Raw genomic sequence first — 24,549 nt, 5'->3', positions numbered from 1 at the left:
CCAAGAGGTCACCTCGATTCCCCATCAGGGCACATGCCTGGGTTGCTTGCTCGATTCCCAGTAGGGGGCATGCAGGAGGAAGCCAATGGATAATTTTCTCTCACTGATGTTCCTATCCCTCTCATCCTCTCCCTTCCTCTTTCTATAAAATCAATAAAAACCTTTCTTTTAAAAAGTGGAATCTAAAGGCCCCCTCCCCCCTTTCTGAGTTCCACCTTATGTAACTTGCTTTGGCCAGTGAAAATTAGCAGATACAACACATGCAGATGTGAAAACAACTTGCTCCTCTTCCATGACCAAGAGAACATGCCTGGATTAGCCTGCTGAAGAACACAAGTGCCGGAAGCCGGTCCATCCTTGCTGCTTGACACAGTCGCTGCAGGGAAGAAACATCTGCACAGCATGTTTCAAGGGACCTGGCATATATGGCATACTGTTCTTAATATGTTTGCTCCCCTTCTTGGCGCTGTGTGTTTTAACCAAGGTCACCTCTCCAAGAAAGGTTGTTTCCCCAGGTAGGGATTTTCCCCTGAAGTTAGGGAGGGAATAAAACCCCTTAACTAAGTGCCAGGCAGGTAGTTAATCACTTTAACTACGAACAATCACGCTTAAGCTACATAATCTTTACTCCCTCGAATGGAGATAAGAAGCGCCCTAACCTTTGGAATAGAAATTGATAGGATTAAAATCAACTGGTATAAATACAGATGTAACAAGACAATAAAACACAGAACCTAGCTATGATGATCACCTGAATGCTGCCTCTGTGTCATTCCTTCTTCGCCGACTCCGTCCACACCTTTGGGAACCCCTGGACCTGCTGGGGCTGGACCCCAGCACACAAGAAACAGTTGATTTGCTCCAGTCATCTCAGAAGAAGTTAGCCTAGATCAGCTCAACCCAAGACAAAAAGGGTGAGCCCAGCCAAAGTCAGAAGACCTGCCTAGCTAACCCACAATTGTTTGCATATAAGTCCAGGAGATCAGCCATGGCCTGAACAGCAAAACTCCACAGACTTGTAAAATAAATAAATGCCCTTGTATACCCGTGAAGGGGGTTTTTCGGTTGTTACGTGGTATTATTATAGCAAAAGTAACTGATATACTGGTTCTGGAGTCCATACTCCTCATGACTATATTGCTTTTCAAAGAGTTGTGACTAGATATATTCAGCAGAGTTAGAAATTTGAGACTAGAGTTTGGAAGAGACCTTATGGGTAGTGAAATATCCTTGAGAATCATTTCAAAAGAAGTGACAGTTGAAAGAAAGGCAGTGAAGGAGCTCCCTAATTGAGACTATATACATGGGAGGGCAAAAGCAGATTTACAGTTGTGAATACATGAAATATAGAGTTTATTCTTTTATTATTTATTATTGTATTACAGTGGAACCTTGTTTCTCAAACTTAATTCATTCTGGAAGGCTGTTTGGGAAGCAATTTGTTAAAAAAACCGAATCATATTTTCCCCAAAAGAAATAATGTAAATTGAATTAATCCATTCCAGATCCCCAATAATTCCGTTTTAACCTTTCTTATATACAATTTATGTTTAATGTACTGTTTAATTTATATATACTTTTCTAAAATTTATCAAACCACCCCCTACTAGCCTTATACGAATTTTTCATGTATCACTGCCTCAGAAATGCTATAACTGCTTTTCATTTATCCCAGTGGTTCTCAACCTTGGCTGCACATTAGAATCACTTGGGAATCTTTTTAAAATCCTGACTTCTGGGCCTCATCCTCCGGAAATCCTGTTTCTTTGTTATGGAGTGGGGCCACAACATTAGTAACAAAGAAACAGAATTTCCGGAGGATGAGGCCCAAAAACCAGGATTTTAAAAAGATTCCCAGGTGATTCTAATGTGCAGCCAAGGTTGAGAACCACTGATTTATCCAATTAAGTTTTTCTACATATTCAGTTGCCTGTGATTGTTGTTTTGTAAGCACTTTCACACCCTTAGCAATATTAGCACTCCATGGCCCCTTCAGTTTTAAAATTGTGCTAATCCTCGATTTTACCAGCAACAAAAGCATTCTCTTCTTTCTTTGTTGCCTAAGAGACCCTTTTTTGCGTTGGTGAGGTATCAGCATGAAAGGGTTGTCAGGTTGAAAACTGAAGTTTTGGTTGAAAACCAAGACTTAATTTTTCTGTGAACAACTCGGTCGAGAACAACTTGGTTGAGATGAGACACATTTGAGAACCGAAGTTTGACTGTATTTATTTGTATCACAACTGTAATCTACTTTGCTCACCCCTGTATTTACAAATGTAGAGTGAAAGGCCCAGCCAGCATGACTCAGTGGTTGAGCATCGACCTGTGAACCAGGAGGTCATAGTTAGGTTCTTAGGGCACATGCCTGGGTTGTGGGCTCAATACCTAGTGTAGGTTGTGTGGGAGGCAACCGATCGGCGATTCTCATGTTTCTCTCTCCCTCTCCTTTCCTCTCTGATAAATATGTTAAGAAAAAAAAAGTAGTGTTGGGATTTATCATTTAACATCCAGAATAAGAGGTAAAAAGAGAACACACAGCCCTAAATGGTTTGGCTAAATAGAGAGCATCTGCCTGCGGACTCAGAGGTCCCAGGTTCGATTCCAGTCAAGGGCATGTACCTTGGTTGCAGGCACATCCCCAGTAGGGAGTGTGCAGGAGGCAGCTGATCAATGTTTCTAACTCTATCCCTTTCCCTTCCTCTCTGTAAAAAAAATCAATAAAATATTTTTTAAAAAAAAGAGAGAGAGAGAAGACAGTAGGCAGATATGCAGGGAGGGGGGCGTGGTCAGGGGTGGGGGAGTTGATAAAATGCAGCACCATGCCAGTTTAGAAGGGAAGATTCAGGATACACTTATCACTGAGAAACATGGGCTTTGGAATTAGACACATCTAGATCTGACTTCTGACACTTAATGTATTTACACATTAATCTGTAAACATGTTTAGGCTCGTGCCTGACAGTTGCTAAGAACTTAACATTAGCCCTGGCCAGTATGGCTTGGTTGGTGTCATTACATGCACCAAAAGGTTGCTGATTTGGGTTTGATTTCTAGTCAGGGGAAATGCTCAGGTTGCAGGTTTGATCCCCAGTTGGGGGTGTGCAATAGGCAGCTGATGGATGTTATGCTATCATATCAATATCTCTCTCTCTCCCTCTCCCCCTTCCTCTCTCTCTAAAATTCAATTTTAAAAAGTCTTAAAAACACCTAACAAAAAGAGAAAAACACAATATAAGTAGTGAATAGCAGTGGTTGTGTTATTACAACAGTTCTGAACAATAACCTATTTCCCCCGGGAGAAATAGTTTCTAATCCCCTCACCACAGTCCTTCAAAATGGTAACAAGTATATTCAAACTAATCGCTTTCCTTTAAGAGTTAGGGGAGTAGTTTTAAAACCCAAAGAAATTGCCTCTTTCTGATATAACCTGTATATATAAAAGCCAAATATGCAAAGTGTTCCCTCTGGAGTTTGACCAACCGGGAGTTCGATTGCTCACTATGATGTGCGCTGACTACTAGGGGGCGGTGCAGGATGAAGGAAGGCTGCGACCAGCAGCTGGCAGCCAGGGAAGGGAGGCCCCAGCCAGCAGAGAAAGGGGGAAGAGAGGAAATTAGAGACAAAGAGAAGGGCTTCTTTCTCTAAGGGAGGCCCCGCTAGGGACCCTACCTGTGCACAAATTTCGTGCACTGGGCCTCTAGTTAACTACACATAATATTCCAAAGTTTGTCATGAAAATAGTAATGTCTGCTAATAAGCCATATAAATTTTTTTGGCAGGGTGGCAATAGAAACCAGATAGTGGATTTGAAAAGGAAAGAAGGTAAATAGCGAAGTGGAAGCAAGTAGTTGTAGACCAATCAAATAAGAAGTTTGTCAATAAAAGAAGTCAATAATTAACAGGTGTGGCAGATTAGTCTCAGTAATGTTCCTTACCCTCAGCTCCTCCTTTCCAGGAAGGGAGGGTTTAGATTTAGCACATTTGAAGGCAGGGGAAGGTGCTAGTGAAGACGGAAAGTTTGAGATATATGGTGTGAGCACTTGATTTCAAAATGTACAGAGGCGCACACTCTCTCTCTCTGGAGCTCACAACACACCTGCACCTTTCCCCAGGAAGAGCTCTTTCTCTCTGGACCACACCTATGCCTTCCTTTTTCCTAAGCTCTAAGGGCCCTTCTTTTGCCTCTGTAACTTGTCTCCAGAGCCCACATGGTCCATCTGGCTCACTTCCTCTGCCTCTGTAATTTTTTTTTTTATATATATTTTATTGATTTTTCACAGAGAGGAAGGGAGAGAGATAGAGAGTTAGAAACATCGATGAGAGAGAAACATCGATCAGCTGCCTCCTGCACATCTCCCACTGGGGATGTGCCCGCAACCCAGGTACATGCCCTTGACCGGAATCGAACCTGGGACCCCTCAGTCCACAGGCCCACGCTCTATCCACTGAGCCAAACCGGTTTCGGCTGCCTCTGTAATTTCTAAATAAACTTTTGCTTGTAAAAAAAAAATGTACAGAGGAACCAAGATGGCGGCATAGGTTAACGCCGGAGTTTGCTGCTTTGAACAACTACTTCAAAAGTGAAACTAAAACACGGAACGGACATCACCCAGAACCACAGGAACGCTGGCTGAGTGGAAGTCCTACAACTAGGAGGAAAGAGAAACGCACACGGACACTCAGAGGAGGCGCAGTGGCGAAGTCAAATTCTGAGGTGCGGAGTGCGCGGAGTGGGCTGGCGGCGGAGGGCGCGGTTGTTGTTTTCAATCGGGAGGGAGTCGCAGACTCTGAGCACCAGATCCGGGCGAGTCTTTAGGGACCCAGACTCAAACAGGAGAAGCGGGACTGACTGGCTTCGGTCAGAGCGAGTGCAGCTTTCTCTCCGAGCTTTGCAGCGGGTGCTGGGACTCAGAGAGGCAGAGCCCCTGGGGACAGGACTGAGAGCCGCCATAACTGCTCTCTCCGGCCCACCCTGTTGATCCTGTGGGACCCGCCCCGCCCAAGCCCTGCACAGAGGCATTTGCCGGATAGCCTCAGGCAAAGGCTAGATTAGCATCTCCCTAGAGGACAGAAGTTCTCTCACTGCTGACACAGCTGATTCTCATAGCCACTTGGCCTGGAGGTCAAACCCTCCCTGGAATTAGCTACAACAATCAAGATTTAACTATAAGACTTTGAACAAAGACCACTAGGGGGTACACCAAGGAAGCATAACAAAATGCGGAGACAAAGAAACAGGACAAAATTGTCAATGGAAGATATAGAGTTCAGAACCACACTTTTAAGGTCTCTCAAGAACTGTTTAGAAGCTGTCGATAAACTTAATGAGATCTACACAAAAACTAATAAGACCCTCGATCTTATATTGGGGAACCAACGAGAAATTAAGCATACACGGACTGAAATAACGAATATTATACAGACGCCCGACAGCAGACCAGAGGAGCGCAAGAATCAAGTCAATGATTTGAACTGCGAGGAAGCAAAAAACATCCAACCGGAAAAGCAAAATGAAAAAAGAATCCAAAAATGCGAGGATAGTGTAAGGAGCCTCTGGGACAGCTTCAAGCGTACCAACATCAGAATTATAGGGGTGCCAGAAGATGAGAGAGAGCAAGATATTGAAAACCTATTTGAAGAAATAATGACAGAAAACTTCCCCCACCTGGTGAAAGAAATGGACTTACAGGTCCAAGAAGCGCGGAGAACCCCAAACAAAAGGAATCCAAAGAGGACCACACCAAGACACATCATAATTAAAATGCCAAGAGCAAAAGATAAAGAGAGAATCTTAAAAACAGCAAGAGAAAGAAACTCAGTTACCTACAAGGGAATACCCATACGACTGTCAGCTGATTTCTCAACAGAAACTTTGCAGGCCAGAAGGGAGTGGCAAGAAATATTCAAAGTGATGAATACCAAGAACCTACAACCAAGATTACTTTATCCAGCAAAGCTATCATTCAGAATTGAAGGTCAGATAAAGAGCTTCACAGATAAGGAAAAGCTAAAGGAGTTCATCACCACCAAACCAGGATTATATGAAATTCTGAAAGGTATCCTTTAAGAAGAGGAAGAGGAAGAAAAAGGTAAAGACACACATTATGAACAACAAATATGCATCTATCAACAAGTGAATCTAAGAATCAAGTGAATTAATAATCTGATGAACAGAATGAACTGTTGATTATAATAGAATCAGGGACACAGAAAGGGAATGGACTGACTATTCTTGGGGGGGAAAGGGGTGTGGGAGATGTGGGAAGAGACTGGACAAAAATCGTGCACCTATGGATGAGGACAGTGGGTGGGGAGTGAGGGCGGAGGGTGGGGCGGGAACTGGGAGGAGGGGAGATATGGGGGGGAAAAAAAAAGAGGAACAAATGTAATAATCTGAACAATAAAGATTTAATTAAAAAAAAAAAAGAAAAGAAAAAAAAAATGTACAGAGGGGAGAGGGCATGAAAAGTACACTGAATGAATAAATTAATTAATGGGGGAAGAGAGGAAATTAGAGACAAAGAGAAGGGCTTCTTTCTCTAATCTAGAAAGAAAAAAGTTACCACATATTAAGAGGTGGCAACAAAAGGAAGACAAAGGAGCTTATACCTCCTCAATCTTAGCAAGAGAGGGGTAAGGTTATCTACTGCAGTCAGGTTAAGAGCAAGGTTTGGAAAAGCTGACATGGCAGTATGCTATCCCAAGTGTTAGGGTCGCTGAAGGAGGAATGCACGAGGCCAAAAGAGGTAAAGAATTACGAATTAATTAGTGGCCTGGTACAGGGATTCATGCACATTGAAAGGAAAATTAACTAGAAGGAATTAACTAGAAGGGGAATATATTCACCCTTTCTCTATAATAGAAGTGTCAACCAAATTCATGAATGACAATGACAGATTGAAACACATGCACACGATTGGGACCAGTGAGAGCTTTATATGTATCGTGCATTCTCAAGTCGTTTATTTTTAAATTGCCAGTGTGCATCATATGTACTGGTACCAGCCGGTCAGACAGATGGTTGGATGGACATACAGTGAGTCACTTAGCCTTTTATATATATAGACTAGACACCCGGTGCACAATATATGTGCATGGGTAGGGTCCCTAGGCCTGGCCAGCAATTAAGGCCAATCTGTGGGGCAACCAGAGGGCAATTGGGGGGTCCCCGCTGGCACCCACCTTGGCCAGCCTGGCAGGGCCACTCGCCAGCCCCGCCCCCTGCCACCAGTCGCCTCCCTCTGCAGGGCCATCGCGGGGGGGTGGGGGGGCCGCTGGCACCTGCCTTGGCTGGCCTGGGGCCTGCAGGCTGGGGGCAGCTCCTGCATTGACAGTCTTCCCTTGGTGGTCAGTGCGCGTCATAGTGACCAGTCATTCTACCGGTGTTCCACCGATCGGTCGATTTGCATGTTAGGCTTTTATTACTTAGGATTGCCAGTGCACATCATATGTACTGGCCAGTCAGATGGACGGACAGTTGGTCATTTAGCCTTTTATATATAGAGATTAGGTGATCTGGATGCCAGATGGAGTGAGCCCCAAAATGGCACCAGCACCTAGGGACAGGGAGTCAGAGATTTTAAATAATTCTAGGTGGGCTTTTTCTGGGTGGCTCCGAAGGGGAAAGAGAATGGTCTTAGCAAGTGGAATGTGGTCTCAGCAAGTGGAATGTGATCTAAGCAAAAGGGAATGTTGACTGTGAGGTGGTCTAAAGGTCAGTTCCCAGGGAAAGGGTGTTGCTTCAATTATTTGACCAGACCTAACACCAAGGAACTGACATACTTTATATATGGTAATATATACTGTATTCTTACAATAAAATAAACTAGAGAAAACATTACTTAAAAATCATAAGGAAAATACATTCACAGTATCTACTGAAAAAAATCCACGTATAAGTGGACCCACACAGTTCAAAATGATGTTTCTCAAGGATCAACTATATAAGCAAACTGACTTCAGTATCCAAAACTAATCACTTTCATTTTATAAATCTATGTATTCAACACATGTAAGCTCTTACTATCTTGACAGCAATGTTCCTATTTCTCAGCTTAACACATTGTTTGCGGGTAGTTTTTATCGTGCGCTAACAGGTGGTGTGGGCCATTTTTGCAGTTGAATAGATTGATTACCATTATACCTGGAAGTACATACATAATTCGCCATTGTATGTGTTAGAGACCCAAATTTTGTCCTTTGGAATTCATATATCTGCATGTTAGCATCCCTTTAGAGCAATAAAAAAGTATAAAAATAAACGTATTTATACGTTACCCACATTCTACCGCTAGTCTATAAAAAACGTATTAATACGTGTCCGCGCTCTACTTACCAGTCAACGTAAAACATATAAATACGTTTCCCGCATACAATGTGTTAAGTATTCCCAAGAAAATCATCCTTAGATAAATCTTTTCTTTTATTCCACACCTGTCAACATATACACCAACCTTCAGCTGAGAGTCTGGGACTGCTACCATTTTGCTTACTATATAGTTAATGTATTTTGAGGATTAAAATGTAAAATCCTATATAATAAAAGCCTAATATGCAAACTGTCCCCTTGACTGGGAGTTCTGCCAGTTCAACTGCTTGCTATGATGGGCGCTGACCACCAGGGGGCGGCATAGAACATGGCAGGCATTGGCAACATGATGCTGGCAGCAGGCAGCAGTGGAGATGCTGCAGGCCCCGGTGAGAGCAGGACCAGGGTGAGATGGCGGAGCAAGTGACTGGGCGGCGCCAGGCCAAGGCGGATGCAAGCCACTGGTCACCGGGAGGGGCTGATCGCTCCACCGATTGGATTGCCCTGCTGCCGCCAGGCTCCCAGGTGCTGAGGGAGCCAATGCCCTGCCGATCTGATCGCAGGGCGACCAGCAGCAGCAGCGTGGGCAGGGCCACTGCCCTGCTGGGAGCTGGGTGGTGGTGATGGGGGGTGGCAGCGTGATCAGTGGGGCGAATGGGTCCCCCGAGGCGGTAACCAGTGGCAGCAGTGGAGGTGGGGGCTGCCGCCAGGCTCTCTCAACACCTAGGAGCTGGGTGGCGGTGGGGTGATCGGCCCCTGCAGGTGGCAACCAGCGGCAGCAGTGTGGAGCAGGCGGCCAGGGGAAGGGAAGGAGTACCCAGCCGGCAGCCGCTAGGGACCCTACCAGTGCCCGAATTTCATGCACTGGGCCTCTAGTAAAATTATATAAGCTCTTAGAGATCAGTATTCTTAATCATATTATATATCCCAATGACAAATGCTATTAATGAATATGACTAATACTATAACCTGTTTTCGAAAGAATTCATTGGAAAGATAATATATCATGGTACATAAGAGCACTGATGAACTTACACTGACTTGAGCTGGAGTCTCACATCTGCTTTTCTTTGCTGTATGACTTAGGGTAAGCCACTTTACCTAAATCATAGGGTGTAATGGCTGAAACGTCATAAATATTCAGTGAAGGGCAAGCACTATTAAAAATACTTCTTTGATTATCTCTTAAGTGACAGGAGTTTCACTAAACTGGTGATTCAGAGACAGATCAATAACATCATGCAATCCTTGAAGAGGATCATAGTATAATTATAAAGAAGAAAACTAAAGACAATATACATTTTAAAAAATTCAAATAGACGTAATGGCTAATAAGCTCATCATTTCATTAAACATCAGAACTTGACAATGAATGACTTATTATGCATACTTCTGATTAAGAAATAATATAAAGACATTAGTATTAACACTTCAGAGCCTTCGCTATTAATGCCTATCAAATAATCTCAATATGCAAATTATCCATTTTAAAATCATTTTTATTGAACTAATTTAAACAGCACAGTTTTAGTTTGTGGCAGATGCCCCCAACCAAAACAAAGCCATCATGAATGCTATTCACCATATTAAAGTAATCCAGTTTGTTCTGTAGTTGGAATATAGTTAAACCTTTGACATCACATAATCAAGCAAATAGCAGTGCATACTGTATTAATCAATGACTTTATGCATTTCATTTAAAAAATCATTTTGCAAGTGGCTTCAGCTTTATAAACAATCTCATTGACACATTCCATACTCATGCTCTCAAAATAAAGTGCCCTAAAAACTAAGCTTTTTACTGATAATAATGAATTCTATCGAGGGTTATAGAAAGGAATTGAACTTTAATATTTTACAGTATAAGAGGCAATAAGTTACTGATATCTCCTGACACAAATTCCACTCAAACTAAATAAATCCTTGATACATTCAAAAAGACATTTTTAATATTAATATGCTAGTTTATGTGCTGCAGTGCAAAAGAAGTGACACCCTAACGTTTCCTGAGCTTTAGGAAATTAACTTTTTTCTGACTACGACTCTCAATTTAAAATAGGCTCTATATTATACGAAGCCATGTCAAAATTACACAATTAAATTAAGATTTTTGGAAAACTGAAAAGATTGGTCAGAGTTATAATGGTTTAGGGTAATGAAAAAGTTTTCAAAGCAAAATTATTTACAAAACTATAAAGGATACTGTGGATCTGCATGTAGTATAAAGATCAAAGATAATCTACTGATTACCAAATGATCATAATTATTCCTCTCTTTTCAAAAATATTACACTGAAAGACTATGGTAAGTTAAAGCATTTAACATACCAACCTGTAGTATATTAAACATTTTAACAACTTTTTCCATAATGCCCAGTAAAAATGACTAAGAGATAATATATTAAAAATCAAGAAAATAAACATGCTTTTAGGAATGTTTCTGCATGTATATATGACAGGGGAAGTGAAAATGATTTCTCATTAGAACACTCTATATCCTCAAAATTACAAAGACCGAGTTTCTACTTCAATTTTTTCTTCTGCTTGTATTATATCCGGATCAACATGAAGAACTGGAGGTCGTAGGATAACTTCAGGGCCTCCACCATATATAGACTGTAGAAAATTCCATGTTTCTTCAGAAATTTGACCAGAATCTGCTCCTAAAATTAATTGTACAGTGAAAGAATATTTACAAATTCATATTGCAAAAGCTTTCAAAATGTAACACACACACACACACACACACCTGCCCCAAAAGCATGAATATCAATAACTTTTGGAACAGACTCTTCAAACTACCAGCCCATATTGTTATAAGCTGCAACTTTATGGTCTGTCTCAAAAAGTCGGAGATCCTTTTTTTCTAGCTCCTATCAACAGCTGTAAAACCATTCCTCAGGAAAATTAAAGACTGGGAGTTTTTCCACTATTTGTCCTACTTCATGAATGCATTATATCATTAAGCTGGGTTAAAAAGTGGCATAGAAGGCTAGTGACTCTATGTTCTTAACAGTAACAAATTAGCAACAAGTAAATGTTAGTCGAACTTACCTTGTCTGAGCATCACACTGCCACATTTAGTGACTGCAATTTTAGTGTTATCAATAGGACCTGGAGGATCTAAGTTAAAACGAAAAACAAATGATCAAGATGCATACTTTTCATATAAATGCATCAAAGAATTACATATTTCTGTGTCTGAAATAACTGAAGGACATAACTGTATAATCAGATTGATTTTTTTTTAGCCAAATTATTATAGACAATTCTTAACTGTCTTCTGAACTTCTTTTTTTGTGTGTCTTATCTCCCCCAAAACAGATTCAGGAAAGAGAGAGAGGCTCTATCACTACCATCCAAAATCTAATAGAAATGATTTCTTAGCTATCAATTGCACTTTTGTTGTTGTTGTTTTTAAAATATAACATTTATTGCTTAGATCAGCGGTTCTCAACCTGTGAGTCGTGACCCCTTTGGGGGTTGAATGACCCTTTCACAGGGGTCACCTAAGACCATCAGAAAACACATATATAATTACATATTGTTTTTGTGATTAATCACTATGCTTTAATTATGTTCAATTTCTAACAATGAAATTGGGGGTCACCACAACATGAGGAACTGTATTAAAGGGTCGCGGCATTAGGAAGGTTGAGAACCACTGGCTTAGATGGATCCATTGCACTTTAAATGCTATAAAAGAACAATTCCTTTGTAATTAAAAAAGAAATGATAGGTCCCTGTCCCCATCTCTGTCCCAGTCAGAGGACAGTGGTCCCACCCAGCCCCAGCTTTTTTCTTCCATCTCTGTGTCTGTTTCTTTCTTTCATCTTCTCAATCCCAGCTGCCCCTACTCAAGAACCAGACCGCTCTCCAGCCACACTGGACACGGAGAAGAGAGACATATTTACATCTGGCGACCCAGATCCAGGGACTTGAGTACAGGGAAACGCTCACAAGTCAGGTGAGGGGGTCTCAACGAGAAGTGCCCTGTGCAACAGATTAAAGTAGTAAGGGCATCCACGGCATCCAGAGATCGGCTACTAACCCGGAAACACCGGATCTCAAGCAGCGTGACTACGTGGACTCAGAAGAGCCCTGCTTCTCCTCACGGAAAGAGAGAGAACTACATGACCAAACACCTGGAGAAGAGAGATCATAGGGAGACAAAGAACCAGCCCGCATATGAAAGAAAAACAGGCATCACCAGAAGAGGAAGTAAACGAAATGGAGGCAAGCAACCTGTCAGAGAAAGAATTCAGAGAAATGGTCATAAGGTGGATGAAAAGAATGTAAGACAAATTCAACAATATGTGTAAGAACCAACAGGAAATGAAGAAAATCCACGAAGAAATGAAAAATGACATCACTGCTATAAAGAACTCAATAGAAAGCATCAACAGTAGACTAGAAGAAGCAGAGGACCGCATCAGTGAGCTAGAAGACAAGGTAGGAAAAAATACCCAAGCAGAGCAGCTTCTAGAAAAAAAAATTAAAAAGCAGGAGGAGCACCTAAGAGAACTTTGGGACAACATGAAACAAAACAACATCCGCATAATAGGGGTGCCAGAAGCAGAGGAAACTGAGCAAGGAATAGAAAACCTGTTTGAAAAAATGACAGAAAACTTCCCTGATATAGGGAAGAAAAAACTCACACAAATCCAAGAAGCTCACAGAGTCCCAAACAAAATGAACCCCAAAAGACCGACGCCAAGGCACATTATAATTAAACTGGCAAACACCAATGACAAAGCAAGAATCTTAAAAGCAGCCAGAGAGAGACAGAAAGTTACCTACAAAGGATCCCCCATCAGACTAGCGACTGATTTCTCAACAGAAACACATCAGGCAAGAAGGGAATGGAATGAAATATACAAAGTCATGCAAAGGAAGGGTCTGAATCCAAGAATACTGTACCCAGCAAGACTATGAATCAAAATTGAGGGTGAAATCAGGAGCTACACAGACAAAAAAGGACTACGGGAGTTTATTACCACCAAACCAGCAATGCAAGAAATGCTAAAGGGTCTGCTGTAAAAAGAAAAAATAGGAAACAAAAAAGGAACACAGGGGTAAAGAATAAAAATGGCGACAAACAACTATCTATCAATAATAACTTTAAATGTAAATGGATTAAATGCCCCAATCAAAAGACATAGGGTAACTGAGTGGATAAGAAAACATGACCCATATATCTGCTGTCTACAGGAAACCCACCTCAGAAAAAAAGACACACACAGACTGATGATGAAGGGATGGAAAAAGGTTTTTCAGGTGAATGGAAACGGAAAAAAAGCTGGGGTAGCAATACTTATATCTGACAAATTGGATCTCAAAGTGAAGGACATAAAAAGAGATAAGGAAGGCCACTTCATAATACTAAAGGGAGCAATCCAACAAGAAGAAATAACTCTGGTAAACATATACGCACCCAATATAGGAGCACCCAAACACATAAGAAATCTTCTGGAGGAGATCAAGGGAGAGATTGACAGCAATACAATCATAGTAGGGGACTTTAACACCCCAAAATCACCACTGGACAAATCCTCTAAACAAAAAATCAGCAAAGAAACATCAATCCTAAATGACTCACTAGATCAGGTGGAATTAATTGACATCTTCAGAACATTTCACCGCAAATATACATTCTTCTCAAGTGCACATGGGTCATTTTCAAAGATAGACCATATATTGGGTCATAGGCAAAGTCTCTTCAAATTCAAGAAGATTGAAATCATATTAAGCATCTTCTCAGATCACAATGGCATAAAATTGGAAATCAACTACAATAAAAACAATCCAAAAAAATCAAACACATGGAGACTAAATAGCACGCTATTAAACAATGACTGGGTTACCAGAGAGATCAAAGAAGAAATAAAAAACATCATGGCAACAAATGACAATGAAAACACAACAATCCAAAACCTATGGGACACAGCAAAAGCAGTCTTGAGAGGGAAGTTCATAGCTCTACAAGCCTACTGCAAGAAACAAGAAACAATGAGAATAAATGACCTAACCCTACAACTCAACGAGTTAGAAAGAGAGCAACAAGAAAAGCCCAGTGTAAGCAGAAGGAAGGAAATAATAAAGATCAGAGCGGACATAAATGACATAGAGACCAAAAAAAATACAACAAAACCAAGAGCTGGTTCTTTGAAAGGATAAACAAGATTGATGAACCTCTAGCCAGGCTCACCAAGAAACAAAGGAAGAGGACCCAAATAAACAAAATCAGAAATGAAAGAGTAGAAATAACTACAGACCCCACAGAAATACAAAGGATTGTTAGAAAATATTATGAACAACTCTACTCCAACATATTGACAACCTGGAGGAAATGGACATATTCCTAGAAAAATACAACATTCCAAAACTTAATCAGGAAGAATCTAAAAATCTCAATATTGGCGCCCGGCTAGCTCAGTCGGTAGAGCATGAGACTCTTAAAAATCTCAATAGGCCAATAACTATGGAAGAAATTGAAGCAGTCATCAAAAAGCTTCCAGCAAACAAAAGCCCGGGGCCAGACGGCTTCACAGGGAAGTTATACCAAACATTCAAGGAAGAACTAAAAACCTATCCTCCTCAGACTATTCCAAAAAATTCGAGAGGAAGGAACACTTCCAAGCTCATTCTATGAAGCCAGCATCACCCTAATACCAAAACCAGGTAAAGACAACACGATGCAAGAGAATTACAGGCCAATATCCCTCATGAACATAGATGCCAAAATCCTCAACAAAACCCTAGCAAATCGGATCCAGCAGTACATCAGAAAGATCATACACCATGACCAAGTAGGATTTATCCCAGTGATGCAAGGATGGTACAATAGCCACAAATCAATAAACATAATACATCACATAAACAAACTGAGAGATAAAAACCACATAGTCATATCAATTGATGCAGAAAAAGCATTTGACAAAATCCAACACCCTTTCTTGATAAAAACTCAGCAAGGTAAGAATAGAAGGATCATACCTCAACATAATAAAAGCCATATATGACAAACCCACAGCCAACATCATACTCAATGGGCAAAAACTAACACCATTCCCCCTAAGAACAGGAACAACACAGGGATGCCTCCTCTCACCACTCCTGTTCAACATAGTACTGGAAGTACTAGCCGTTACTATCAGACAAGAAGAAGAAATAAAAGGCATCCAAACTGGAAAAGAAGTAAAACTGTCCTTGTTTGCAGATGACATATTATACATAAAAAAACCCTAAAGACTCCATCAAAAAACTATTAAAGACTTAATAAATGAATTCGGCAATGTAGCAGGATACAAAATTAACGCCAAGAAATCTAAGGCATTTCTATACACCAATAGTGAACTTACAGAAAGAGAGACTAAAAAAACAATCCCATTTACCATCGCACCAAAAAAGTTAAGATACCTAGGAATAAAGTTAACTAAGGAGGTAAAAGACTTATATGCAAAAAATTACAGGACACTGAAAAAAGAGATAGAGGAAGCCATAAACAGATGGAAGAACATACCATGTTCATGGAATGGTAGAATCAACATCATCAAAATGTCCATGCTACCCAAAGCAATCTATAGATTCCATGCAATCCCCATCAAATTACCAACGGCTTATTTCACAGATCTAGAACGAACATTCCAAAAATTCATCAGGAATAAAAAAAGACCCCGAATAGCTGCAGCAATCCTGAGAAAGAAGAACCAAGTAGGTGGGATCTCAATACCAGATATCAAACTGTATTACAAAGCCACTGTTCTTAAAGCGGCTTGGTACTGACACAAGAACAGACATATAGATCAATGGAATAGAATAGAGAACCCAGAAATCGACCCAAACCACTATGCCCAATTAATACTCAACAAAGGAGGCAAGAGCTTACAATGGAGTCAAGACAGTCTCTTCAATAAATGGTGTTGGGAAAATTGGACAAATACATGCAAAAAGATGAAACTAGACCAGCAACTCACACCATACACAAAAATAAACTCAAAATGGATAAAAGACTTAAATGTAAGACAGGAAACCATAAAAATACTAGAGGAATCCACAGGCAGCAAAATCGCAAACATATGCCGAAGGAATTTCTTCTCTGATAATGCTCATAGGGCAATGGAAACTAAAGAGAAAATAAACAAATGCAACTATATCAAAATAAAAAGCTTTTGCACAGCAAAGGAAACCATCAACAAAACAACAAGAAGACCCACTGCATGGGAGAACATATTTGCCAGTGTTATCACCGATAAGGGTTTAATCTCCAACATTTACAGGGATCTCATGAAACTTAAGAATAGGAAGATAAACAATCCAATCAAAAAATGGACAACGGACGTAGATAGACACTTTTCGAAAGAGGACATACAGAAGGCCGAAAGACATGAAAACATGCTCAAAGTCACTAATTATACAAGAGATGCAAATCAAAACAACAATGCGGTATCATCTCACACCTGTCAGAATGGCGATCATCAACAAATAACAAGTGTTGGAGAGGATGTGGAGAAAAAGGAACCCTTCTGCACTGCTGGGGGGAATGCAGACTGGTGCAGCCACTGTGGAGAACAGTATGGAGCTTCCTCAAAAAACTAAAAATGGAACTCCCATTTGACTCAGTGATCCCACTTCTAGGAATATATCCCAAGAAGCCAGAAACACCAATCAGAAAGGATATATGCACCCCTATGTATATAGCAGCACAATTCACCATAGCTAATATTTGGAAACAGCCTAAGTGCCCATCAGCAGATGAGTGGATTAAAAAACTGTGGTACATCTACACAATGCAATACCACGCTGCGGTAAAAAAGAAGGAACTCTTGTTGCCTTTTGCAACAGCATGGATGGAACTGGAGAGCATTATGCTAAGTGAAATAAGCCAGTAAGAGAAAGATAAATACCACATGATCTCACTCATTTGTGGAATATAAAGAACAACATAGACTGATGAACAGGAACAGATCCAAAGACAAGAGAAACAGCAATCAGACTATTAATCCCCAGAGGGAAAGTAGGGGAGGATGGGAGTAAGGGGAAGAGAGCAACCAAAGGACTTGTATGCATGCATATAAGCCAAACCAATGGACATGGACAACAGGGGGATGGAGCATGAGTGGGGGGGGGGGGGGGTGGAGGAAGAATGGGGGAGGATGAGGACACATTTGTAATACCTTAACTAATAAAGAATTTAAAGATTAAAAAAAAAGAAATGATACATTCTTAATTTGTTTCAGATTACCATTACTTAAACTATAACCATTAAGAGCTTTATAAAATAAAATGTTGGAATGCATCTTTTTTAATTGAATTTAATTTATTGGGTTGACATTGGTTAAAAAACCCCTACAGGTTTCAAGTGTACAACTCAATAAATCATCTGCACACTACATTGTATATCCATCACCCAAAGTCTCTTTCTGTTCCCATTTATCCCATTTGCCCTCCCACCTCCTCCAACACCCTTCCCTCAGGCTATCACTATACTGTTGTCTGTGTGTTATGTGAATATATATTTTTCTTTTTTTGCTTAATCTCTTTACCTTTTGTTTCACTCTGCCAAAACGTACCATTTTTTAATTTAAGAAAACACCTTATTTGTTTTCCCCTTGAATACAAAAGTACAGTGCATGGTCATTATCAAAAGCTGGAAAAAAAGGTACAAGGAAGACAACAGACTGTAATCCTGCTATAAGAAGATAGGCAAACTATTTTAGTATCTGTGTGGTCTTTTGCCTTTGCATATGTTTGCCTATTTTTTAATACAAAAAGTTCAAACTATGCATACTGTATTGCAATTTTTTTATGTATCAGTAACACCTTTATTTTTAAATTACTAAATACTGTCACAAAAATTATTTGTAAAGTCCATATAGTATCCCATTATAATGCACAAACCATAATTTAACCAATCTTATTTATTGTTGGTGGATTTTTTTTAACTTCAATATTAAGATCACAGACTAATTTTGTTTACTTCCTTTATTCTTGCTATGAGTATAATTGATGAAACAGATTTAAAAATTGCCAGAACCAGAATATAAACTAGAATATAAGATTCCCTGAGGGCTAGAATCTTTGTCCATCTTGTTTACTGATGTAATCCCAAGTGTATATAGATATCCAAAAAATATTTGTTAAATAAATAAAAAATTGGCCCGGCCCCGTGGCTCAGTGGTTGAGTGTCGACCTATGAGCCAGGAGGTCATGGTTCAATTCCCGGTGGAGGCATATGCCTGGGTTGTGGGCTCCATCCCCAGTGTGGGGCATGCAGGAGGCAGTCAATCAGTGATTCTATCTCATCATTGTTGTTTCTATCTTTCTCTCCCTCTTCCTTCCTCTCTCTCTAAAAATAAAATAAAATAAAATAAACATATTAAAAAAATAAACAAAAAAAATAAAAAATCTGCAAAGAATTTCATTTTTTAGTTAACCACTTACCTCCATCTTTACCCTTCACAAAACTTTCCCATTCTCTAAACCACTGCATACTGATGCAATAAAAAGTAGCTGGAGAGTCCTCCTCTTGGAATGCTCTGTTGAGCTATATGTAGGGAGGAGGAAAAAATCAGTCACCTAATATTTAGAATTTGCTTTATAGCAGAACAATACAATCATCTTACTTCAGTCTCTGATAAAGCCAGTTTCTCATACACGAAGAATGTGTACACTGGTGCTAAGTTATTTTATTACTAGCATACATGACAACATCTATTAAAAAACAATTCTATGCCGAACCGGTTTGGCTCAGTGGACAGAGCGTCGGCCTGCGGACTCAGGGGTCCCAGGTTCGGTTCTGGTCAAGGGCATGTGCCTTGGCTGCGGGCGCATCCCCACTGGGGGGCGTGCAAGAGGCAGCTGATCCATCTCTCTCATGGATGTTTTTGGCTCTCTATCCCTCTCCCTTCTTCTCTGCAAAAAATCAATAAAATATATATTTTTTAAAAAATAAAAATAAATAAATAAATAAATAAAAACAATTCTAGCCCAGCAGGTGTAGCTTAGAGGTTGAGCGTCAACCTATGAACCAGGAGGTCCCTGGTTCGATTCCTAGTCAGGGCACATGCCCAGGTTGCGGGCTGGGACATGCAAGAGGCAGCCATCATTGATGTCTCTCTCTCTCTCTCTCTCTGAAATTAATTAAAAAAAATATATATATATATTTTTAAAAACACAATTATAGGTTATGTCTTAAATTTTAGCAAGTACAAACTGAAGGGACATAAAAGATTGGATAGGTGAAGACATTCAAGGCAAAGTCTTCAAAACAATAACTACTCTACATATATATTAAAAATATGATGGCCCTAGCTGGTTTGGCTCAGTGGATTGAGCATCAGCCCATGGACTACAGAGTCTCGAGTTCAATTTCTGTCAAGGGCATGATCCCCAGATGGTCCCGGTAGGGGTGCAATGTGGGAGGCAACCATCGATGTCTCTCTCACATCGATGTTTCTCTCTGTGTCTCTCCCCCCTCTTCCATTTTCAAAAAATAAATGGAAAAATATCCTCGGGTGAGGATTAACAAAAAAGAAAAAAAATCTGATAATAAATTTTATTTAAACATACAATAGCCACTGTCTATGTATTACTTGTGTTCACTTAAGATACTGGTGGACATGTTGCAATTACAAACACAATGCGGCAATGAATGATCTTATCTATGTCATTTCACAGGCAATATACATATATGTATAGGATAAATTCTCAAAAGTGGTGGTACAGACCCCAAAGATGTTCCACTCCTTCCTCTAGTCCTGAGACCTAAGGAATGGGTATGTGACTCAACCAAGGCAAAACTCTATTAGAAATGGAAATCTTCAGAGAAGTGACCTAATGGTTAGAAGGGGGTCTTTCCAATGCCAATTTTGTTAGCTGTATACTAGGAATACCTTGGTTCCTGAATTTCTGGAGGTGTGGCTATTCAATTTTTCTTTTCAATAATTTTTTTTTTTTTGCTTAAATTAGCCATTTCTGCTTTCAACTAAAGAAACCAGTTGACAGAAAAACTGGTATAGTAAGAGAGGTAGAGACAACAGTGCCTGAGGAAAATGAAGGATATTTGGAATTTATCTAATTGTAATAGGGTGAAAAGATAGTGAGATGCCTAAAAATATTTCATGATGTGTAACTAAATGCCCACAGTACATACTATTGGTGGATGAAGACATCAAGTTCAGATCATGTCTCTCCTATAATCAAATCTAGTCAAAACCCTACACTGCCCCCAAAGATCCTTATAATCAATCGTCCAGAAGTACCTCCATGATCTGGCCCCATAATTTGACTTCAGCTTCTAATACTCTCTTCCTCATTTATTCACTGTGATCACATGGACCTTTGTTATTCCCAGAACCAAGCAGACAACATTCCTACCACTCAAAGCTTTTACATGACTATCCCTTCCTTTTGCAAATATCTAAATATCTCCCTCACCTCCTTCAAGTCTTTGCTTAAATGTCACCTTTTCAATGAGGCCTATCTTTATCATCCTATTTATAATTGAACCTCACTCTACCCCTCATCACTGTACTCCTGATCTCTCTGATCCTTTTAGGTATTTTCTATTTCCATAGAACTCATCACCTTTTAATATATAATGTACTACTTATTTATTAAATGTAAGTTCTTTGCGGTCAAGGATCTTTCTGGAACATGAAGTGGCTGCTTCCATAGAACAACGAAAGGCAATGAAAAACATGGCTGTCCCTGATGGTTAACAAAGAAATCAAAGCATGTCTCAAGGTATAGCATTCAAGTTAGGATTTTCTGTGATATACAACTTATCCCTACAGAACTGAGATTTCTGAAATGTAATGTCAGACTAATTCTGCCAGACGAATCTATTTAATTCATAGCATTACCAGGTTTGGACACTTTCACGACTTTGTCTCTGGCATTAGGATGTTTCTTCCTTAGGTGTCCAGGTGGGGACTTTTTGAATTTTAGTTAAGTACAATCACTCCATTAATCAATTAATTAATTAATTAATCAACTAGTTAATTTTTAAATAATTTTTTTTTCAAAGACTGGCTTTATTTATTTGTTTGTTTAATTCTCACCAAAGAATATTTTTCCATTGATTTTTAGGGGGGGGGGGGGGAGAGAAACATCGATGTGAGAGAGACACATGGATTGGCTGCCTCCTGCCACCGAGGTACGTGCTCTGGACCAGAATCGAAGCCAGGACACTTTAGTCTGCAAGCCAACACTCTATCCACTGAAGAAACTGGTTAGGGCCACTCCATTAATTTAAAAGCATCTGTTTACCTCCAGTCCTGAGAAATTTCTCTAAAATGTTGCTCTAAAAGTAGTTCCTGCTCAATATTCTCTCCTAAAATTCCTATTAAAAAAACACTGGCTTCTATATCAATACAACATGTTGAAACTGTTGTTTTCCATCTGTTTATCCTTGTACTCCATCTTAGGAGAAACCCTTTGCTAGATCTTTCAGGACACTAATTTGCTCTCCAGCATTATCTATTCTGCCATTCAATCACTCTGTCTATAGAGTTTTGTTTTCAGGAAACAGCATCCTTATGTATCTCCCTAAGGATCAATATTTATTTTAGCCCTAGCCAGTTTAGCTCAGTGCATAGAATATGGACTTGCAGACTGAAGGGTTCTAGATTCAATTCTAGTCAAGGGCACATACCTCAGTTGAAGGCTTGATCCCCAGCCCTGGTTGGGGAGTGTGCAGGAGGCAACCAGTCAATGTGCCTCTCTCACATTAATGTTTCTCTCTCTCTGTCTTGCTCCTTCTTTCCACTCTCTCTCTCTCTCTAAAAAAAAAAAAAAAGGAAAAAGGAAAAATATCCTCACATGAGAATTAACAAAGAAAATTTTATTTTATGCATAATTTAGAAAATCATAATTCTTTCTAGGTATAACAAGCTATCTAAGAGAATACCCTCTCTAACTGACCCAAATGCCCACATTCACTGCTTTATTCAAGCAGACACCTTTATGTTTGCTGCCTTATATGGTGTAGGGAGAGAATGCTGAAGTCCTTATTTGTATCTGCCACTTCCAAGCCTAAAGCCTATGTGGTCATTTCATGTGGCCTTTGGTTTACTTCTTCAATTTGATCCTATCTGCTTTTATAATTTTTCAGAAACTCCACTTAACCTCCAGTCCGCCAAAGGCACTTATTTTTGTACTCCAGTGTTATTTTTTATGCCAACACATTGTTTAAAAAAGGTGGGGGGGATGGAATAAGATGAATCTGGACCGTAAGTGAAAAGCTGGAGCTGTGTTACTGACAGCAGCATTTTGAGGAGACTTACTTCTTACAACCTAGATAAATGGACCTGTACTAGTTCTTGTCCATAAAACCTGGTTGTTCAGCTCTCCCTGATGATTCTGTGACAGACTTTCTGTTGCTTGCAATCAGGGAACACATCATACTAAACTCACTTTGTGGAAACTAGGTATATTTTATAAGTAGAGAGTCCCACAAAATAATATTATATTTCACAAAGGGATGGAAGTAGAGAATGCAGTCTGGGAAAATAGTTACAGAAAAACACTAACTTAAGGAAATCTATAATTTACGACTTCAACAAAGAGATTTCTTACCAGTGCCAATCCATAAAACAAAATTCATTACCAATCCACGAAAACAAAAACCCACAAAAAGAGAACTTAACTCACTACATTGTTGTGACTTGCACTGTTAAATAATCAGAGCACTTAAAATCTATTGCAACTTTCATCCAATCATTTCATTAACATAATACAGTTCTGTTAATTGTTAGTTCTTTATCTTTACCCTAAAGCATATTTTTAATTTGAAAAGTACCACTTTATTTACCCGAATAAAAATTTCCAATTCAGTTTTTCTTCTTTTTTCAATTTTCTCTGCCTCAATTTGGCAAGTGTGACAAATGTACAGATGGTTGACAGCTGGTCCTCCTCCATACCTAAAGCATAAAAATTTTGTAATTATGACAATCTTGAAAAAAGCTGATGCTCTAGCAAATTTGTCTCCAACTTTTAGTCAATGGTTAAGTACCTAGTAAATAAATCCTCACAGAAAAATTCTCAGTCATATTTAAACTAATGTAAAAATCAAATAATCCTAATGGTTTGACGTTATGTTTATCAGGGTCAATGACTTTATCAGTTTATTAACTAATAACCTGCTTTACCTGTATTTTAACTTTCCTTTATAATTACTTCTGCTACAAAAATATGTTTGAAGCCACAACAAAACCAAGTAAAAGAGGTAGTTTTCAAAATTAGCATACAACATATAAATCTTACTTATATAGCCATAGTCTTCATCAACTTTTAATCAGAAAGAAGCTTCCCCTGACCTCTCAACTAAGAATTTATGGAATAAATTATTTTCAATATTTCACTAAGGAAAACACAACAAGGAAATTACATGTGAATGCTTTAAAATAAAATTTAAAACTTTAAAATTTAAGAGTTATATATCACAGAATACTTTTATAGATTCAGATAACCAGCACGTAAGAATTAGAATTAATTATCTAGGCTATAAAATCTAGTGACTCACACTCTGAATAAATGAAGGAAAAAGGGAATATTCTACCTAAGCAACATAAAACACAAAAAGCGTATATAAAATAATCCAATTTTAATGAGTTCCACAACAAACTGATTTTTGCGATACCATATTGTTTGATTTAAAAAAAAACAAACCTGCTATATAGGTTATCCCAAATGTTCTGAGGCAGCATCAAAACCAGGTCTTCAATATAACTAGCTTTTCGTGGAGGAATACCTAAAAAAATGTTTACATGGGTCTATTTCATTTTTAATTGCTTTATATTACTCTCAAAGGTTAAACTCATTTTTTAACTGATTAATCATTGGCATTTTTCAATCCTCATTCTTGAAACCCCTCCAAAAAAGTTAAAAATTAATAAGTATAAGCATTTTTGGTGATTATGCTCCTAAAGTTAAGTGTATTTCTTGAAATAGAGAAATATCAGTCAACCAAGATCTTCAAGTATTTAAGTTATGTATACTTTACTAAGCCTTGATTATGTTTTGGGGTGAAATCAAAGATAAATAAGAAACAATCTTTCCTTCATGGAGCTTACAAGGTAGCAGAAAAAATGAGGCACTTACAGAAATCAATGTAATAAAAGCCAGGCACAGACAAATGGCATAAAAGATTCACAGGGAGATTTAGAACAGAAGGAGCCTTATGTTAGTAGTTCAAGTTTGAAAATGAGACAAAAATTCACATAATGATATATTTTCAAG

General features: G+C 39.2%; 1 protein-coding gene across 3 annotated transcripts in view; it reads right to left on the bottom strand.

Moving 5' to 3' along the window:
* Positions 1-9,786: 9,786 nt before the first annotated feature.
* Positions 9,787-24,549, bottom strand: part of USP33 (ubiquitin specific peptidase 33) — a 68,216-nt gene continuing 53,453 nt past the window's right edge. For all 3 annotated transcript variants that reach the window (XM_059689140.1, XM_059689141.1, XM_059689142.1), the window contains 5 exons: positions 23,980-24,061; positions 23,123-23,231; positions 18,751-18,853; positions 11,362-11,430; positions 9,787-10,970 (listed from right to left, as the gene is read on the bottom strand). In XM_059689140.1, the coding sequence (XP_059545123.1) occupies positions 10,813-10,970; positions 11,362-11,430; positions 18,751-18,853; positions 23,123-23,231; positions 23,980-24,061 (521 nt within the window). In that variant the 3' untranslated portion in view covers positions 9,787-10,812. The remainder of the gene's footprint in view (positions 10,971-11,361; positions 11,431-18,750; positions 18,854-23,122; positions 23,232-23,979; positions 24,062-24,549) is intronic.

Source organism: Myotis daubentonii, chromosome 3, assembly GCF_963259705.1.
Source record: "Myotis daubentonii chromosome 3, mMyoDau2.1, whole genome shotgun sequence".
Taxonomy (NCBI): Eukaryota; Metazoa; Chordata; class Mammalia; order Chiroptera; family Vespertilionidae; genus Myotis; species Myotis daubentonii.
This window is presented reverse-complemented; position numbering and strand designations above follow the sequence as displayed.